Source organism: Prionailurus viverrinus, chromosome D4 (assembly GCF_022837055.1).
Source record: "Prionailurus viverrinus isolate Anna chromosome D4, UM_Priviv_1.0, whole genome shotgun sequence".
NCBI classification, from domain to species: domain Eukaryota; kingdom Metazoa; phylum Chordata; class Mammalia; order Carnivora; family Felidae; genus Prionailurus; species Prionailurus viverrinus.
Window position 1 is genome coordinate 73,721,395 of NC_062573.1, and position 21,116 is coordinate 73,742,510.

The 21,116-nt window shown below is 37.7% G+C and overlaps 1 protein-coding gene across 2 annotated transcripts in view; it reads right to left on the bottom strand.

Moving 5' to 3' along the window:
* The window catches only part of CD4H9orf85 (chromosome D4 C9orf85 homolog), a 101,025-nt gene that overhangs the window by 22,157 nt on the left and 57,752 nt on the right, over positions 1-21,116 (bottom strand). Inside the window, exons 3-4 of one of the 2 annotated variants that reach the window (XM_047831406.1) lie at positions 19,723-19,836; positions 18,752-19,205 (exon numbers count right to left, since the gene is read on the bottom strand). The exons of the other annotated variant lie outside the window; for it this stretch is intronic. Of the exons in view, the coding sequence (XP_047687362.1) occupies positions 19,058-19,205; positions 19,723-19,836 (262 nt within the window). The 3' untranslated portion in view covers positions 18,752-19,057. Of the gene's footprint in view, positions 1-18,751; positions 19,206-19,722; positions 19,837-21,116 lie in introns of those variants that run through there. 2 annotated transcript variants of the gene reach the window in all.

Sequence of the window (21,116 nt, forward strand, 5' to 3'; positions counted from 1 at the left end):
CTTTTACACTAGCCACACACACAGTGGAATGGGGATGTGATAGAATCGTATCACTGCATCTTTCAAGTGTTTGGTGCTTGCACCAACCTCTAGAATTCCTCCAGCGACAGGGAATGGCTTTCGGCTTACTGTCTTGAAGGAGTGAGTTGTGTAATTGCAGAATTTTCGCTTGACCTTTTCTATACCAGTAACCACAATGTCATCTGCTCAGCAACTATAGGAGATGTGCTCTCTTCCTTCGAAAGCTTCCACCCAGGCTTTCTTATTATCCACTTAAGTTGGAGACTCACAGTTACATATCTCCTTTATCCTCTATACAGTCTCTAGGACTATTAAAGGAAGCCAGATGGCTCCATGATCTATATAATCATTATTACTGTGAGAAGTGAGATGATTCCTTTTCAGAAATACCAAATAAAAGCAGTGCTGTCTACTTAACAATAGGTTTACAACCTATTGGAAATATGTGCGAACCTCCTAACCACAATGGAGTGCCAAGCCCTTAGACACTGCACTTCCTGGTTCTTCTTCCCCTCTCCACTTTGCGGGTTTATTTTTCACGGGCTTTATGATGAGCATGCGCCAAAGAACTGAAGTCTCTGCGACACCTCAGGGAATGTACATTTGTTCCGGTCAGACTGCTTTTTGGCCTTATGTGGAATGGGCATAGGTGACTTCTGGGTAAGGCTGTACCTCTGAAGTACTCAGCCAATGAGGAATCAGAGGAGGGACTTCAAGCTAGGAGATAAATGGCCTGTTGTAACCAACCAGAGTGTGCCTGTCCCTCAGACACCCACTCTTGCAAGATCCTTGATCAGCTTCACTGTGCTCTAAGTCTCTGAGTCCCTCCTTTGTTTGGGTCAGTGAGCTTATTTCTCACATTACCACCATAATGAGTGAGTGCCAAGGCTACCTGATCTCCCAATGCCTTGCCCTCCTCCTGTGCCTTATCTCATACCCACGCAGTGATAATCTGAATAAGCATAATGGTGCTGTATACCAGGGATTATGTGTCCCATTTTCCATTGGCAAATAATTCATCGCAATGCTCTTCAAATAGATGGGCGACCCAAACTCAGAATCCCATTCTAAGTGTCTATTTTCTGGGGCCACTTGTGAGAGCAATTTTTTATGTCAATCAAGATCTCAGAAAGAAAAAGATAACACTCTAAAATTGGATAGTTTAGGGGCACCTGGCTAGCTGAGTCTATACAGCATGTGGCTCTTGATTTGGGGGTTGAGAATTCAAGCCCCACATTAGGTATAGAGTTTACTTAAGAAAATAAAGAAAAAATAAAGAAATTGGATAGTTTAAGGATTATTTTAAAAAGAGACTATTTACCAGGAACTGAGTAGGGTAGAGGAAATCCACAAAAGCATAGTAGAGTACCCTGAGGCTAGAAAGAACATGACATCATTACCACCTCTAGACCTCAGGGAGCAATGAGAATGCCCTTCTGAAACAGGAAGAGAGAAAGGTTTGTATGTACAGAATCATCAGACTATGTCTCTACTTATCCTCAGCCTGCCCAAGGGGACCACACAGGAAGTGAGCCAAAGGAAGAATCTGGACTTGTCTTTCAGAGATCCCCATTACATGATTCCAATTGGAAGCCAAAAGGTAAGGACACCCATGGATATAACCCATACAATCAGCCTGCCAAGTCACAGAATAGGGTGCAGCAGGATGGAGAGTAAATCTAGGACAAATGGAAGATGGTCTATGGTTTTAAAAAATTAACTTGTGTATATTTATGTTCAGTTCCCCCAAGTAGATTGTAAACCCCTTGGGGCAGAGACAGCCTTACCCTTCCGTGGATCCTCCCAAAGCACCTGGGACAGTATGGCATGAGTGAATGAATGAAAGTACATGTCCATAAACCAAGTTACAGAGCATAATAAAAAAAATTATCTGAAGGAAAAATCTGCCCTCTGTAGCCTACCCAATTCCCAAGAGATTGGTACATAGTGGAACAGAACATAGTATTACAAAATGACTGGATCAGATGAAACTCTGACAGCATTTAATATATTCCCAGCTGAACAAAGATTTCAGCTGTCCTTGAGTTATTTCATAGGTAGGCGACAGCCAGTCCAGCCCCTGCTTTTGATTAGCAGGGCTTCAGATGAAATCAGATCACCCAGCTTGTGGCTTTTAAGTAATAGCTGAGTAATGGATGGTAATTTCCCATCTATTAGGCTAAGTCTCCCTTTCCAATAGGTTTTTGTGCATTCTGCTAAGTGACTCTGATTTTCATTTTTTTCCCCCTGAATGCCCTTCTAACAAGCCTTGTTTTGACAGTCAATGGCTTAGTACAATTTGCAAGGATTTGTTTTTCTCTGCTACAGATTGATTCTTCTTATCTCACTTTGATTTGTTAAGGAAGCATTTGACCTCCTATCAGTGATAGGAGAAGCGTTGGTCTTTTTCTGCAGATAATAAAGAAGAGATAATTTTATTATATTCTATTACAGAATTTGAAGAGTAAGGAACAGAGAGCCGTGGCTTGCTGTAAGAAAATCAATCACCCAAATGTATTCCTGCAGAATGTGTGCCCTGGACACATACAAGAGTCAAAACAAAGAAGGGCTTTAAATACAGTGATCACGCCATTACCTTCTCAACTTGGGGCCATATAGATTGACATTTTAACTTAATATCAACATGAAATCAAAATGCTATGTTCATCTCTCATGACCACAGATGGCACAATAAATTAATAGCTTAGTGAGTGATATTGGGCTAGTGTGCCAATTTTTCCCCTTGAGGATTACATTTCAATTTTTGTAAGTCTTTACGATTGAGGAATAACATACATACAGGAAAAGTGCAATCTTAAGAGTGTAGCTCAGTATACATCTATGTGTATTTATGTACCTAACTATCACCAGATCAAGAACATTTCCGGAATTCTAGAAGTTTCCCTTGTGCTCACTTTTAGTCCTACCTCCAAGGGTATCCACTATTCTGACCTCTATGTGTCTAATCAACACAAATTAATTTTGCTTGCTTTTTTTTTCATTTAAGTGGAATCATACATTATTTCTATTTTGTGTCCAGTTTAGTTTTTGTTCCTCATTGAATTGTGAGATTCAGCAGTATTGTTGTGTGTTATCACTAGTTTATTTATGTTCACTGCTCTGGAATATTCTATTGTATGTATATACCACCATTTATTTATTCATTTTATCATTGGTGGCCATTTAATTCCCCTCAGTAAAACTGCACAAATTGCAAATAAATATTTAACAAATTGTATTCAGATACAAATCACAGAATAACCTCTTACCAGAAATTAAGAGATACACTTTCCTCCTCTTATGCATTTCCATTGGCAGTTTTGAAAGTGCCTTTCTTTATCATAGCAACACCTAGTGGCTTAAGAAGGCTATAGGTCTGGATGTGCGCATTTACATTTGGAAACAGTGACTTTTAGTTGTAATAGACCTCGGATAGCATCTAGATGTCCATTAGAAACAGGTAACAACGTCCAGGCCCCACTAGAAATCATTTAAATCAGAATCTTTGGCGGAGAGAGTCCAGGATTGGTAGGTTATAAAAGCTACCTAGGTGATTTTAATGCGTAGCCAGGGCTGAGAACTACCAATCTAGAACAGTTTTCGCTAAACATCATAATTCCCTGGAGGGCTTGTCCAACCACAGATTGCTGGACCCCGCCCTGAGTATATTTCAGTATGTGTGGGTGGTGCTCCAAAATGTGGGTGCTATGTCTCTAACAAGTTCCCAGGTGGTGCTGATGCCACTGGGACCACATGATGAGAACCAATAATCTAGACCAACTCTGTTATTTTACACGAGCAGAAACTTCAGGGCGGGCATTTGAAGTAATTTGCTGGAGTCAAAGTGCCAGTTAGTGACAAAGTTATAATTAGAATGGAGCCTCACTGTCACTTTTCCTCTCATCTGATAGAAGTATAATTAGGTATCTCTGAAAGTTACATCATCTGAGTCTACGTTAAGAGACAGACTACTTCCCTCCAACAAAAACACAAAATAAGGAGATGTTTAAGGGGTGGGTGGGAGTAACTCTTTTCTATAAACCTCTTTGTAAGACTTAATCACTCCAAAGAAGTGAGGAGATCACACACTAAAGAACCAGGACTGAGAAGGCCAGCAGGGATGGGAAACAGAGTCAGCTTGAACTCTGATCCTTGCTCAGGCAAGGATGCACCTCCCTCCTTCCACCACCCCTCAGAGGTTAAGTTGCTGCAACCCAGAAGAGCCATGTGGTCACAAGTCACCTGATCAGGAGTCAGGAGACCTCTCAGCCAATAATTTGTTTCTCCCACATCTCTCTCGTAGTACAGGAGTAATCTGTATTGCTGTATTTCCCTATGGCTCTTCAATGTCACCCACATTTGTCCCTTACAAAACAATGCTTCCAAATATGGCAGGCTTCTCCCTGACATTTATGGCCCACACCTGAGGTTTAGAGAGCTCTGTGCCTAAGGGCCCATAGTACCATGTTGTTGAGAGGGGTGAGCCCATCGTTCCAGCTGTGCTAAACACGCTGTAATGACAAATGCACCCACAACCTGGATGCTGGTCTGCCAAGCCATTTTGGCCTGCCTTACTGGCTCCCCGAACTACAATGATCGTTATCAACACATCAGGAGAGCTTTGTCCAAGGGGCTAGTTGATTAGTATTTTAAATTTTTTTTTTTCAACGTTTATTTATTTTTGGGACAGAGAGAGACAGAGAATGAATGGGGAAGGGGCAGAGAGAGAGGGAGACACAGAATCGGAAACAGGCTCCAGGCTCTGAGCCATCAGCCCAGAGCCTGATGCAGGGCTCGAACTCACGGACCACGAGATCGTGACCTGGCTGAAGTCGGACGCTTAACCAACTGCGCCACCCAGGCGCCCCTGATTAGTATTTTAAATACACACCACAGGTGATTCTAATGTAACCCAGGTCTGGGGACCACTGCCCAATATCATATTATTGAGGAAGCATTAATCTCAGTTGATGTTCTTGTGGGGGTGGGGGTGGGTTAATAGCATTATACAGTGATCTTCATAGCATCTATACTTTTGGGTACTGGACAAAATATTTTCAGCTCAAGATTCAAGCAGGAATGAGAACACCTGGCTGGGTCAGTTGGTAGAGCATGGGACTCTCAGGATGGTGAGTTCGAGCCCCAAATTGGGTGTAGAGTTAAATAAATAAATAAATAAATAAATAAATAAATAAATAAATAAATAGGGGCGCCTAGGTGGCTCAGTCAGTTAAGTGTCCGACTTCAGCTCGGGTCATGATCTCGCGGTTCATGAGTTTGAACTCCGTGCTGGGCTCCATGCTGACAGCTCAGAGCCTGGAACCTGCTTCAGATTCTGTGTCTCCCTCTCTCTCTGCCCTTCCCCAACTTGTGCTCTGTCTCTCTGTCTCTCTCTCTCTCAAAAATAAACGTTAAAAAAAATAACAAACAAATAAATAATAAAATCTTTAAAAAAAAAAAGATTCAACAGGAACAAATTCATTCTACCAAATGGAAGTGACAAAAGAAACTGCATCAGTCAGAGACTGCAGGTATAGGGTATTTGCATATAAGATACAAAAAGGTATTTTCTATAAAAAATAACTGATGCAGACTCATTTTTGAATAAAAACAAGCAAAGATATTAAGTATTCTCCGATGGGAGGGAAACAAGCAGCCAGTCCAGAAAAATCAGAGCTGATATGAGAATCCACATTTGACTTTTTTGGTTTGCTGAATCTACAAGTTTTCATTATTGAAGGTAGATCCAGTTATTTTTTCTTTCCTTCATGAAGACCCTAGTTGAACCACCCCCTTCACACGCGCGTGCGCTAATGCATTTACTCATTGAAATCCCACTTCAACTTAACGATAAATGAAGGCCATCTCCCCACATTGCCAGGGGTGCTGCACCCCACCCTCCTCAGTCGTTCGAGACACGCACATAGTATACCCACCACAGAAGAAAAACAGAAATTCCTAACATAAAACTTCATCCTGTCTTACCTACTGAGGCAACGTGCTGGACTACATGCTCTCTACATGTCTTCCAATCCTAAAAATTTACTCCAGCAAAACTGTGCACACAAATGGTTGCTCCAAAACTTTCATAAATGATGCCGCATGTAGCTGGAGGTGTAGTAATTTGTTAGGCTTCAGGACTCCAAATCTCCATGGCTACCAGATGGATTATTGTGCCTGCACACTATTAATTATGTAATGTGAAGGATATTTTTAAATTGAGATATATTTATCCTATTTCATACATATAATATATATTTTAAAAATATATTATATATGTATATATAATATTTAATATATATATAAAACAAGTCACAGACTGGCAGAAAAATATTTCCAAGTTATAGCTAGTAAAGGATTTGTATATAAAATACATACAAAGAAATCTTACAACTCACTAATAAGAAAACAAGACAATTTTTTTAAAAGTAGGCTCCACACCCAATGTGGGGCTTGAACTCATGACCCTGAGATCACAAGTCACATGCTCACAAGTTGCATGCTCTACCGACTAAGCCAGCCAGGCGCCTCAACCCAATGTTTAAAGTAGGCAAAATAAGGGTGCTGGGCTGGCTCAGTAGGTAGAGTATGCAATGGTTTTATTCTCAAATTTTTTTTTAATTCTAGTTAGTTAACATATAGTGTAGTATTGATTTCAGGAGTAGAACTCAATGATTCATCACATATATAACAGCCAGTGTTCATCATAAGTGCCCTCCTTAACACCCATCAACCATTTAGCCCACCCTCACACCTCACTCCATCAACCCTCAATTTGTTCTCTGTTGTTAAGAGTTTCTCTCTCTCTCTCTCTCTCTCACTCTCTCTCTCAAAGAGAATCTCAAGTAGGCTCCACACCCAGCAGAGTCCTACACTAAACGAACTGCGATACTCAGGTGTCTCTCATTAAGAGTCTCTCATGGTTTGTTTGTTTGTTTGTCTTTAAAGAACTTCTTTAAAAGATTTTATTTTTAAGTAATCTCTACACCCAACATGGGGCTTGAACTCACAACCCCAAGATGGAGTCACATGGTCTTCCAAATGAGCCAGCCAGAAGCTACCCTTTCTCCCAACCCACCCCATGCAACCCTTGACCTTGGGTTCATTGAGCTGAAGCCTCACGTTGGGCTTAGAGATTACTTTAAAAAAAATTAAAAGTTAAAAAAATAGGCAAAGTGTTGAATAAACATTTCACCAAAGATGACATACAACTGGTAGACAAGCATATAAAAGGATGCAGAGTTAATAATATCAGTAGTCATTAGGAACACACAAAAACCACATTGAGACTCTAGACCCATTAGAATGACAATAATCAAAATGGATTAATAATTTAAATGTGGAACCTTCTCAGTGGGGAACCCTCAACATCGATGGTAGGTGGTATAATGGTGTGGTTGCTTTGGAATACAATTTGGTAGTTTCTCAAAAGTTAAACATAAATTTACCACATGATCAAGAGAGCTCACCCCTAGGTATATATACCCAAGAAAAATAAAAACATAGGTTCACACAAGGATGCACAAATGTTCACAACAGAATTATTCACAATAGCTATAAAGTGAAATTGAATGAGTAAACAAAATTAGTATGTCCATAGAGAGGGGTACTATTTAGTAAAAAAAAAAAAAGAGAGAGAGAGAAAGAAAAAAAATGATGAACTCCTGATACATGTTACAACACATATACATGTCAAAAATGTTATGTTATATGAAAGAAGTCAGACTTGGGGCGCCTGAGTGGCTCAGTCAGTTAAGTGTCTGACTTCAGCTTAGGTCATGATCTCATGGTTCGTGAGTTTGAGCCCCATGTCAGGCTCTGCGTTGACAGTGTGGAGCCTGCAAGGGACTCTCTCTCTTGCTCTGGCTCTTTCTCTTGCTCTCCCTTTGTCGGTTCCCCACTCATGCTTTCTGTCTTTCAAAATAAATAAACTTAAAAAAAAAAAAGCCAGACTTAACAACTACATATTTTACGATTTCATTTATATGGAAGGTTCATAACAGGCAATTTTATAGACTCAGGAGATTAGTTGCCTGAAGCTGGGGGTGGGAATGGGGAATGACTAAAACTGGCCACGATAGATCTTTTTGAGGTGATGGGAATGTACTAAAACTGGATTGTGGTGATAACTGCACAACACTGTCAATTTACCAAATCATGAATTTTACACTTAAAATGGGTGAATTGTATGGTATGTAAATTATACCTCAAAAAAAAAAACATTTAAAAATTACATAGACGAAATTATCACTATGTTTTGGAAGAAGCTTTCATAGAGTGTTACAGGATTTACAGCACAATGAGGCTGATAGTTTTATTAGTGGTTCCCAACCATTCCCAGGCCGAGAATCCCTTTTTAAAATGAAAAACAGGGGCGCCTGGTGGCTCAGTCGGTTAAGCGTCAGACTTCAGCTCAGGTCATGATCTCGCGGTCCATGAGTTTGAGCCCCGCATCAGGCTCTGTACTGACAGCTCAGAGCCTGGAGCCTGTTTTGGATTCTGTGTCTCCCTCTCTCTCTGACCCTCCCCCGTTCATGCTCTGTCTCTCTCTGTCTCAAAAATAAATGTTAAAAAAAAATTTTGGGGGGGGCGCCTGGGTGGCGCAGTCGGTTAAGCATCCGACTTCAGCCAGGTCACAATCTCGCGGTCCGTGAGTTCGAGCCCCGCGTCAGGCTCTGGGCTGATGGCTCAGAGCCTGGAGCCTGTTTCCGATTCTGTGTCTCCCTCTCTCTCTGCCCCTCCCCTGTTCATGCTCTGTCTCTCTCTGTTCCAAAAATAAATAAACGTTGAAAAAAAAAAATTTTTTTTTAAAAAAATTTTTTTTAATAAATAAAATGAAAAACAGTGACAGCCTTATGTATTCTAATTGAACCTTTAGTATAAATCGAGGAAATACATAGTTTCAAGAATACTGTGAACTCAGTAATAATTTGAATTTGCATTAACTAATCACGTCTACTGCATATAAAAGAGGAGACAGATATGCAAGACATATTATTATTCAGTCTACTAACAATGCTGAGTGTACATGTGGAATTCATGGGCTTCGTGCATAATGGCGGAGTCAGCGACCCCATAGTTGAAACTCCCTCAAAATTTTTTTGCCACCCGATGCAGCACTGAACAAAAAAAGCAAAAATACTACTTTAAGTTCAATTCCATGGCGTGTGTGGTCCCCTCTGCAGTCAGTTTACAGCTGGGAAGAACAGGATTGACTTCTGGACCGTAGGCTTGTCCCATGGGTGGGCAAAATGCACTTGACAAGTGGGTCCCAGAAAGAGAGGAAGTCATATGAATGGAAAAATACAGAAAAGTTGACTGGTCGGATGCTTTGTCCAAACAAATAATGGAGCTGCTTTGGGATTCCTGTTTTGTCTCCAGTCTAGCCCCCAGGGTCTGTTTTGTTGCAACCGATATGTCACCACAGTTCTACAGTGCTAACCCCGTATTCATGACCGTGACCATGCAGAGACAGCATGCCCCCATGCAGCTTCTTTCCTCTGGGATTTTCATTTGCTGGAGGATATCCTCTCAACTTTACTGACCGTAGCACAGCATCATTCGGTATTTCTGGAACCACTGACTGAGGACTTCCCATGTTTAAATAAATCACTTAACAGGACCTGAAATGTACTGTTTTCAATGCCAAGAAATGGATTCCAAAATCGTTTCCAAATTATTTATAAGAAACACTTGTTTGTTTCAGTAAGTCTTGTTTTTGTCACTGTCCACTGGCAGGCCACTCACGCTGCACCTGCCTTGTTCAGCTGGCAGTCACGAGTGTTGCAAAGGCGAGAAACATAGGAGAAACTTATTTTTAAACAGTGTGTAACTAACTGTTCAGTTGCACTTCCAAATACTATGATCAGTATGCTTTGGGGTGACGCATAATAAATACACTCTTCTTCCTGTGTTACCAGATGTTCTGGACACTCTGTAGTTGTATTAATTATGTTTTTCCCCCCAGAATAACAATTGGATCTATTGCTTTAGAGTACTTCCCCAGAAAACATACTGAGTATACTATTTGAAAGTGTAAATAACAGGGTTTAAAAGTCAGCTTATCGTCTGTTTCCTGAGTTTGCGGACATGTTGTAATGTCCGCTGCTGAGAGACATCAGTTTCGTCCCATAGGAGAACATCTTCCTAACCTCACCTGGTCCTGGCAATTTCCTGAGGGCCAATTCATTTCCTATATTGGTCATTTAGGTCGTTGTTCCCCATGTTACCATGATTTTTCTTTATCGTGTTAAAAGAAAAATACTCTCTTAGAGATTAAAGAAAATATTTTCCACAAATAAATCTGGGACTAGATTAAAATAAAAAGTAGATAAAAATAAAAATAACAAGGTCACCTGGGTGGCTCAGTTGGTTGAGCATCCGGCTCTTGACTTTGGCTCAGGTCATGATAAATAAAATAAACATTTTAACAAAAGTAGAATAAATAAGGTCATAATTACACAAAATTTATTTGTAATTTAAACATGCAAATTTATAATTTAAATAAAACTTCAGTGTAATGGAATATGCCTTTCCAATTAACATTCTTTTTCCTTTTTTAATTTATCATTGAGAGAGAGAGTACAGCGGGGGAGGGGCAGAGAGAGAGAGAGAGAGAGAGAGAATCCCAAGCAAACTGTGCTGTCAGCACAGAGCCCGACTGGGGGCTCAATCAATCCCCCAGACTGTGACATCGTGACTTGAGCCAAAATCAACAGTCAGATGCTCAACCAACTGAGCCACCCAGGTGCCCCTTTCTACTTTTAATTCATTATGTAATTTTAAAATATAAAATTTTTGATCATTTGATTATCGAAGTTTCTCAGAAAGTTTCTCTGTGTGTGATATTATAGTTAGCATTATGCCATTACTGAGTTTTATTTATTTTGTTTTATGTTTATTTATTTTGAGAGAGAGAGAGAGACAGTGAGAGAGACTTAGCATATGCCGGGGAGGGCAGAGAGGGAGAGAGAATCCCGAGCAGGCACAGTGCTGTCAGTGCAGAGCCGTATAGGGGGGCTCCAACTCAAGAACCATGACATCATGACCAGAGCCGAAGTCAAGAGGCAGGTGCTTAATCAACTGAGCCACCCAGCGTCCCCTACTCAGTTTTAACAAAGAAATGAAAGGCCGTTTGTAAACTTGTTACTGTCAGAAATATTATTTCTAAAGCCTGTCATTGCATATGTTTGTGTATGTTGTCACTGAAGGGTCTACCCCTTGCAAGCATTAAAAACAGCCAATAGCAGTTCTGACGCTTCTTGTACAAATGCTTTCATGGGGCTGGGAGGGGGGGGGCGGGGGGGGGGTAGGGTTGCTTCTTCTCTTTCAGTGTAATAGAATTCTGAATCAAGCTTTTTTTTTTTTCTTTTTCCTAATCCAAGAATTTCCAGCTTACCTACTTCTCACCCCAACACAGCCTCTTAGGATAATTTAAAAGAAAATCTCAAAACCAAAATTTATAATATTTATAAACATCATGAATGAGCACCTACTCTACCCAGGAGCTTCATGGATACTATTTTAACACTTCTGGAAATTTTATACTATAGGTATATTTTACAAATAGGTAACGTACACATAAGGTAATGTCACAAAAGTAAGGCAGTTGGTCCAGGGTCATACAACTAGTAACAGGTGAGGCTGGGATTCAAACATCCTTCTGCCTCCAAGTCACTCTGCTTCCTACTCCCCTGAAGTTAAGATTTATGTTGCTTTACTTCAAGACATGGTTTTGACAACATTATACTATTAAGTGCTTTTAATTTAGTGTTACAATTGTATTCAAATTCAGGTAACATTTACATACAATAAGTGTTGAATTTTACATTTCTATTTGGGAACTTATGTATAAATAGAATTATATTTGACCAATTTTGAACTTAGGTATAAATAGAATTATAGAATATATAATCTCATTGTGTTTGGACTCTTCTGCTCATCATATCTGTGAGCTTCATCAATGGACAACGTCTACCTTTTAAAATGTTAATTACAACTTAATGTTAATTTTGAGTTCAAAGACATTTGATTCGCTTTAAAATAATGAAAAAACTTGGGGTGCCCGGCTGGCTCAGTCGGTAGGAGCATGTGACTCTTGATCTTGGGGTTGTAAATTCAAGCCCCATGTTGGGTGTAGAGATTACTTAAAAAAAAAGTCTTCAAAAAACATACTGAAAAAATCTAAGTAGTATTTAAGAATTTAAACATTTAATAATAAAATTTAATTTATATACTTCATATTAATATTTCTAGAGGTTACAGAAACTTCTAAACCAAATTTTGATGAAATATTGTATCACTTAATCAACTCTGAACACCTAGGTACTATTTATATTTTTACATTGAATATGTATCTTAAAATCCTCCATATTAGTACAAGTACTAACTATACATTTTATGATAATGCACATTTTGCCTTTGGAAGAAACCAATTTTAAGAGTATAAAAATTTTTAACTTTTAAGACTATATAGACATAAAAGGTACAACCTCATGTGTAATTATTATGTAGTGATATCTTTTTTTTTCAATGTTTATTTATTTTTGAGACAGAGAGACACAGAGCATGAGCCAGGAATGGGCAGAGAGAGAGGGAGACACAGAATCTGAAGCAGGCTCCAGGCTCTGAGCTGTGAGCACAGATGCCAGGCTCGAACCCACGAACTGTGAGATCATGACCTGAGCCAAAGCTTAACCAACTAAGCCACCCAGGGCCCCTGTAGTGACCTCTCTTGAAAGCTTGGTGCTTTAATTCCTTAAAAAGTCTTGGGGCGCCTGGGTGGCGCAGTCGGTTAAGCGTCCGACTTCAGCCAGGTCACGATCTCGCGGTCCGGGAGTTTGAGCCCTGCGTCGGGCTCTGGGCTGATGGCTCAGAGCCTGGAGCCTGTTTCCGATTCTGTGTCTCCCTCTCTCTCTGCCCCTCCCCCGTTCATGCTCTGTCTCTCTCTGTCCCAAAAAATAAATAAACGTTGAAAAAAAAATTAAAAAAAAAAAAAAGTCTTATGTAAGAGATTTGGGATAGCATAATCATTTCCATCTGTATAATTACTAACAAAAGTGTAGGACTCATTAGTAGAGAGCTGAGTATGTAATCCCAATACACATCCCTGACTCCAAAAGGGTTGCCAATAAAAACCATGAAAGATGGCCTTCCAACATCACTATTCCACACAAATCTGAACAGCATGAGTGACAAAATTCTAAGCCACAGCTATATGGGAGATATCTATACCTTTCTATTAAAAAATAATGTAGCTTTTGAACAGGGCAATCATTCAGTATACAACTAATGTTACAGGGGAAGGAAAAGACCTAGAAAGAGGGAGATAGTAAGGGACAGAGGGGTGTTCAAGTTAATGATGTTACAAACTTCACTTAAGGAAAAAAAATGTTTAGGGACATGGAGTATGCGTAATTTTGGATAAATGTGGTTGAAATAATACAGGCTTTGGAGCCATATAGACTTGGTTTGAATCTTAAGTTTATTACTTATTATCTTTTTGACTGTGGCAAGTTAACCTCTGAACTTAGTTTTGCCACCTGAGAAGCTGAGAACACCTAACTCAGAACACTGTTGTTTATCTTACATGATAAAATATGTACACATGTACCAAGTACATATAAAAACTTTCTTTTTCTTCTCCTCATAATTATTACTGTACTAAAAGATAATCACTGCAACCTACTGGATAATTCTAATGCAAGATAATCCCAATACAACCTACCGGATATATATTCAGAATTGCTTGCAAACACCTACATTCTTTCCATAACGCAAGTAGGTCTCACAATAAAGTGACATCACCTACTTAGAAAGATTACAGGTATTATGACTCAGATGTGGAAATGTCACAGAAAGGAGTAGTATAAATAAGTGATTTGAACTCAAGGGCATCAGCAATGAGCACTCTCCAGTGATGCCTGGGACCCAATGGTTCTTTAGGAAAAAAGCTCAGGATTGTCTGACATAATGGAATACGAAAGCATAGCAGAGGACTGTCAGCACAGCCCTGGAATAGTAATAGTATGGAAAACAGTGGAATTATCCAGTCAGCAACTCACATACTATCCGTATGCATACTAACCCTAATATCCAGAAGGGTTTCTGGGATCAGATGATTGTATAGGTTCAAAACCTAGGCCTGACGCTTTTTGGTTGTGTGCCAAATTACTTTGCCTCGATTTCTCATCTGTAAAATGTGGACAGTGATTGTTAGCACTACACAGAGCCATGATGAACATTTGATGAGCTTATCATGGAGAGGGTTTAGTTTTGAACGGTACCAGGATACATTCCACACTTAATCCACATGCCTCTTGCCTTCCAGGAGGATACCCTTTCTTGGTTCTCCTTCTGCTTCTCTGGTCATTCCTTAGTCTCCGAAGCTGGCCACAGCCAGGGCACAAGCGAAGGAGTCCTAGCAGAGAACAGCTGCTGAGAGGCTTAAAGCCAGGCAGAGATGACAGAGGTCACACAGTGCTGGAGTCTGAGCTTACCCACATTAAGATCGCAGGAAATACATTTCCAAAAATAAAGGCCATACTTGAGGAATAAGAAGATAGGAATAAGGAATTCTAGAAATAAGTGCGAACGAAAACAGACCACCCCAGTAAAGCCTACACCCAAGTTCTGATAGGACTAGGTTGATGTGACCAGTAATTTGTTTTTTAGAGGAAGCCTCTATAACATACCATCCACAATTTCTAGCATACAATAAAAATTACTAGATGTGCAAAGCAGGAGAAAGTGTCCAATAATCAAGATAAAAGAAATGAAAGTAAAAAAGGGTTTCTAAATAACTGTGATGAATATGTCAAAGAAAAAAAGAGGAAAAGATATGCAAGATAGGCAACATGGAACATTTCAACAGTTACAATCAGTAAAAAAAGAATTGAATGGACATTTTAGAACTACAAAATCCAGTATCTTGAAATTAACAATTTACTAGCTGGGTTTAAAAGCACACTCAACACCTTAATCCTATTTATTTAGAAGAGAATGAATGAATGAATGAATGAATGAATGACAAGAAAGGCTAATAGAAAACATACAAACTGGGGGCACTCAGCTGGTTCAGTCAGTAGAGTATGTGACTCTTAATCTTGGGGTCTTGAGTTTAAGCCCCACATTGGGTGTGGAGCTTACTTAAAAAAAATAATTAAGAAAAATTTAGAAAGGAAAACCTACAAACTGATTTTTTTCCAAATTTAAGGACAGTGACCAACAGATTTGAAGAACTAAGAAAACCTTAAGGCACGAACCAAATTTCATAGTCAAATGGCTGAAAACCAAAGATAAAAAAGAAACCTCTCAAAAGCAGGTTTCACATGATCGGGCCATCCATTACCTCCCTGATGGCTTATGAGTCTCCAACTTAATTCTTTCTTTCCTTCCTTGCTGTCCCTTGAACAAATCTGGCAAAATCTTGCCAGATTGTGGCTTTATCCTCTGCCTGGGACATTTTTCCCCAATGTGTCACTCTGGGCACCTCACTTAAAAATCACAGCCCACTTCCCACCCACTTGTACACCCATCCCTAGGCTATCCAAGCTCTTAGAGTCCCAATCACTCAAGCATTCCTTATTTTTTCCCACAGCACCTTTCACCTTCTAATATAATTTACTTCCTACGTTTATTGCTAATTGTCTGTCTCTACCCACTAAAAAGCCGTCTCTGAAATGATAAGGATCTTTGTTTTGTTCATTGTTGTACCCCACGTATCTTGAACAGGGCCCTGCACACATAGGTGCTCAACGATTATTTGTTGAATGAATGAATGCTATTATTATATTGTCATTATTCTAAGCCTTTTTAGTCACCAAGTAAGTTCATGCCATGTCCTCCATCTAATACAGTTTTCTCTATTTACCTTTGGAACTGCTTTTGAAATGTGATTAAGACTGGTACAGTAGCTCAGTAGTTAAAAAACAGACCCTGAAGCCAGGTAACATGGATTTGCAACTAACAGGATTCCATATATATACATTCTGCATTCTCTCTCTCTCTGTCTATATATATATGTGTATATATATACATATATATATATATATGTATGTATATATATACACACACACACACACGGAATTTTTATATATATTACATTATAGATATTTATATATATGCAACTTGCAGAATGTACGCAAACAACTAAATTGCTTTCTCCATTAATAATTACTAATCCATTACCAATTTATTTATACATATAATCAAACAGTAGCAATAATAGCATCAATTGCATAGTGTTCTTATAGGTTCTAGGCATTTCACATATTAATGCATTTTATCCTTCTATCAACCTCATGAAAACCAAGGCACAGAAAGATTAACTAGTTTGTACCATGACATACAGCTTAGTAAATGATACAGCAGGATTTAGACCCATGCTGAGTTCCAATGAAAAGAAATTTTTAGATTGTACAAAATACTTCCTAAAAAATATAAATGAACTAAATGTAACAATTAAATTTATGTTTGCTTAAAAAAACAAGGCAAAACCTTTCTTACCACTAAAGACAGAAATGCAGATATTAGGATATGTCACTAGGTGATGCTCTTTGTTAAATTTCTCTCCTAAGAAGGTAATCTGAGGATTTATAACTTATTCAGATGGGAAAGAATTTATGCTAGGTCTAATAATTAATTTAGTTGGCTCTTTAACCACAAAAGTTACCTCAGCCAGAAAATAATTTTGTATGCAAAAAGGTAAGCCCCACAAAATTATGGGAAACTTTCTGCAAAATTGTAACCTTAGAATACTGAGACTTCCTCACCATGAATACGGTATCTCTTTCTCCAGCATGAATATGGTATCTCTTTCCACTTATTTTTTCTCTTCCTCCATTTATGTCTCCATTTTCCTCAACGTTTTAATAAGATTTTATATTTTTAAACAAAAAAATCCATTAAAAATGGGAAGACATTTTTCCAAAGAAGACACACATATGGCCAAGAGACACATGAAAAGATGCTCGACATCACTAACCATGCACCATGACTTTGATGCAAATCAAAGCCACAATGAGACATCACCTCATACCCTGTCAGAAGGACTACCCTCAAAAAGACAAACAGCAAGGTGAGGATGTGGAGAAAAGGGAACTCTTGTGTACTGTTCATGGGAACATCAGTTGGTGCAACCAATATGCAACCGTATGAAGGTTCCTCAAAAACTAAAAAAATAGAAACACCATATGATCCAGTAATTCCACTACTGGGTATTTACCCAAAACACTAATTTGAAAAGATATATGCTCCCCTATGTTTATTGCAGTATTATTGACAATAGCCAAGATGTGGAAGCAACCTAAATGTTCACCCATAGATGAATGGACAAAAAGATGTGGGGTGTGTGTGTGTGTGTGTGTGTGTGTGTGTAACATATACATGCATACATATACATATAAATTATAAAACTAATAAGACAAAGACATATTACACACTTACCAAACTGACAGAAATGTAAAGATCAAGTGTTAGTTAAAAAGGATACAGAGCACTGGAACTCTAATAGATTGCTGTGGGGAAAGGAGATAACAATTCTTCTGGAAAGATAGCTTGGCATTATACAGTAATCCTGAAGATGTACATAGCTGGATGGCCTGTACCGCTACTAAATATACATCTAATGGAAATTTATACCAAGAAACACATGTAACTATGGTCACAGCAGTATTATTTGTACTAGGAAAATTTTAAAATAACTCAAATGTCCCTCAGCATTAGAGAGGATAAATAAATTGTAGTATGTTAAGATGATGGAATAAAACACAGTATTGCAAAATGAACAAATTAAAGCTCTTACAACAATATGGATCAATTTCACATCCATGTTCTTTATTTCATTATAAAGAGATACAAAATAACATTCATGTATAAGTCTGTTCATATAAAGTTCAAATTCAATATCTGTCACTTATTTTCGAATGGTTCAGGAAATAAAATATGTATCTAATACCTAATGAGATATACTGAAAATGTAACCGATCAATTGTGAATCTACGGGAAGAATACACAAGGTTTCATTGTACTAGTTTGCTGTTTTCCTTGGGTTTGAGATTTTTCAAAATAAAAAGATAAAAAAGACTAAAAATCAGACAAAACTAATTTATATTGTTTAAAAGTAGTTTCTTCATCTGGATGACAGATGTATGACTTTTCTTATAATTATTTATTAAATTACACATACGTATTTTATATATTTTTCCATATGTATATTTCACAAAAGAAGAAAGGTTAAAAAATGTGATCCAGTATGTAAAAATACTTTCAAGAAAAACTGCTTAAATACACTTATTAAACATTATTACAAAAAATAAATAACAAGTCTTTTATAAGCAAACTTTAAGTAAAGGGACTTTGTTATGTGGGCCATTTACTTGGGATCAATCTATCAAAAGGTGCTGAGGACCAATTTTTGAAGCTTGCACTATAGTTATATCATCTGATTTTTCCATGAGATAGTTCTTACACAAGTAACAATTCTGAATCTTGTTTAGTTTGATATTAGGTAGCACATTCTTCTAAATAATTCCCTTGAACTGCAATATGATAACCTAATATTCACTTTGGCAGGTACTCTGGCATATGCTACTTAAAAGTGTATTATAAGAGGGGCGCCTGGGTGGCTGAGTCAGTTGGTGAAGTGTCTGATTTCAGCTCAGGTCATGATCTCATAGTTTGTGAGTTCGAGCCCCGTGTCGGGCTCTATTCTGACAGCTCAGAGCCTGGAGTCTGCTTCAGATTCTGTGTGTCCCTCTCTCTTTGCCCTCCCCAATTTGTGCTCTGTCTCTCCCTGTCTCAAAAATAAACATTAAAAAACTTTTTTAAAAAATGTATTGTAAGAAAACACTAAATGAAAGTTTCATAATTATCCAAGTATCATGCATAAGTTATATAGTCCATGTGTGAATTTTGCCTGTTTTCTATATAGGTTTTTGCTATTTTTCTCATTAGGATTTCACAGTATTTTTGTGTAAAACCCTCAAAAGTCAAAAGTTGTTCGGAATTTCATGTTTTCAAACTGACTTTGAATATATTAATCCCCTTGATTGTCTTTTGTGTCATCTAAATCAATATCAAAATCTAAATCATCATCACTTTCTTCTTCATTTCTTCTGCAACTTCTAGGGTTGGAACGTAGATTACTTTCAGGATTTTCTGTCTTTTCTGGTTCTTTATTAAACCTAAAATTGAAAAAAAAATTAAAACTTCTATATATCTTCAGGCTTTCATTATTTAACTATAGAGCGACAAGAACTTTATACTACATTTCCTGATTAGGAGGAGCCTAAAAAAATAAGTATAGAGTAAAAAATCCTTGAAGACTAATATCAGTCAAGATCCAACCAATTATAATATTGTTGTCAACAAAATAGCCTCAAAGAAATTAATATATGATGTCCACTAAAGAAAAGCAGTTATATAATGAATGAATTCTTCTGTGATGAGTGAAGAATGTAAGCCTTATGGATAAATATTTCCATTTCCTAAAAATATAAAGTTTTATTTTTACTGTAATGATAGAAAATTTTAATGAATAATTAAGACTTTTTTTCCTGTTAGGTAGAAGGAAAGAATCTAAACTGGTGTGATAGACTGCACCTTAAGACTCTTAGAGCTACTGAATGTTTCCTTGAAAGAAAATCCACTTATCAATTACTAAAAGAGTAAATCCCAGACATGAAAAAAAAAAATACTCACGGAATAACAATGTCTTCTTTCTTTCCACATTTTGCACAAACTTCAAGTTCACAGGCACATGGTCTACACATTATGTGATAAGAATCTTTCACTGCTTTTTGTAAACATTTAACACTACAAGTGGGAAAAAAATCAAGTATTATTTTTTACTAATTTCCTAAGATTTATCTGCTGAAATGAGGGGGTGTAGCTAAATGTATAAGTGAAAAGTCTAAAAATCAAAACTCCTATATTTCAATCTCACTTATCTTATGTCAATTTAGATTAATTATATAGCATTTCTAAATAACAGTTTGTTATTCTTTAAGTAAGCTCGAGGCTCAAAGTGAGGCTTGAATTCATGTCCTCGAGATCAAAATTACATACTCCACCTACTGAGCCAGCCAGGCACCCTAGATTTATCTTCTTTCTTAAAGCTTTTAAAAATGTCATCTGCACGGGCACCTGGATGGCTCAGTCTAAGAGCCTGAGACTCTTAATCTCAGGGTTGTAAGTCTGAGGCCCACGTTGGGTGTAGAGATACTTAAATAAATTTTTTAAAATGTCATCTGCAAATAGTGACAGTTTTACTTCTTCCTTTCCTATTTGGATGCCTTTTATTTCTTTTTCTTGCCTAATTACTCTGGCTATGACTTCTAGTACTATGTTGAATAAAAGTGGCAAGAAAAGGTATCTTCATCTTGTTCCTGATCTTAGAGGAAAAGCTTCCAGCTTTTCTCTATTGAGTCTAATGTTAGTTATGGGTTTATCATATACAACATTTATTACATTGAGGTATGTTTCCTCTACCCAGTTTGTTGAGAGTTTTTATCATAAACAGATGTTGAATTTTGTCAAATGCTTTTTCTGTATTTACTGAGATGAACATAATATCTTTACCTTTCATTTTATTAATGTAGTATATCACATTGATTCACAGATGTCAAACTACCCCTGCATCCCTAGAATAAGTTCCACTTGATCATGTTGTATGATCCTTTTCATGTATCATTGAATTTGGTCTGCTAATATTTTGTTGAGAATTTTTGCATCTGTATGCATCAGGGATACAGGCCAGCAATTTTCTTTTCTTCTGACATCCCTGTCTGGTTTTGTTATCAGAGTGATATTGGCCTCATAAAATGAGTTTGGAAGTGTTCTCTTCTTTTCTATATTTTGGAATAGTTTGAGAAGAATTGGTGTTAATTCTTTAAATGTTGGCAGAATTCACCAGTAAAACTGTCTGGTCTTGGACTTTTGTTTTGGGAGAGACTTTTGATTATTAATTCAATCTCCTTACTAGTAATCAGTCTGTTAAGATTTTCTATTTCTTTAAGATTCAGTCTTGAAAGGTTGTATGTTTCTAGGAATTTATCCATTTCTTATAGGTTTTCCAACTTGTTGGCATACATTTG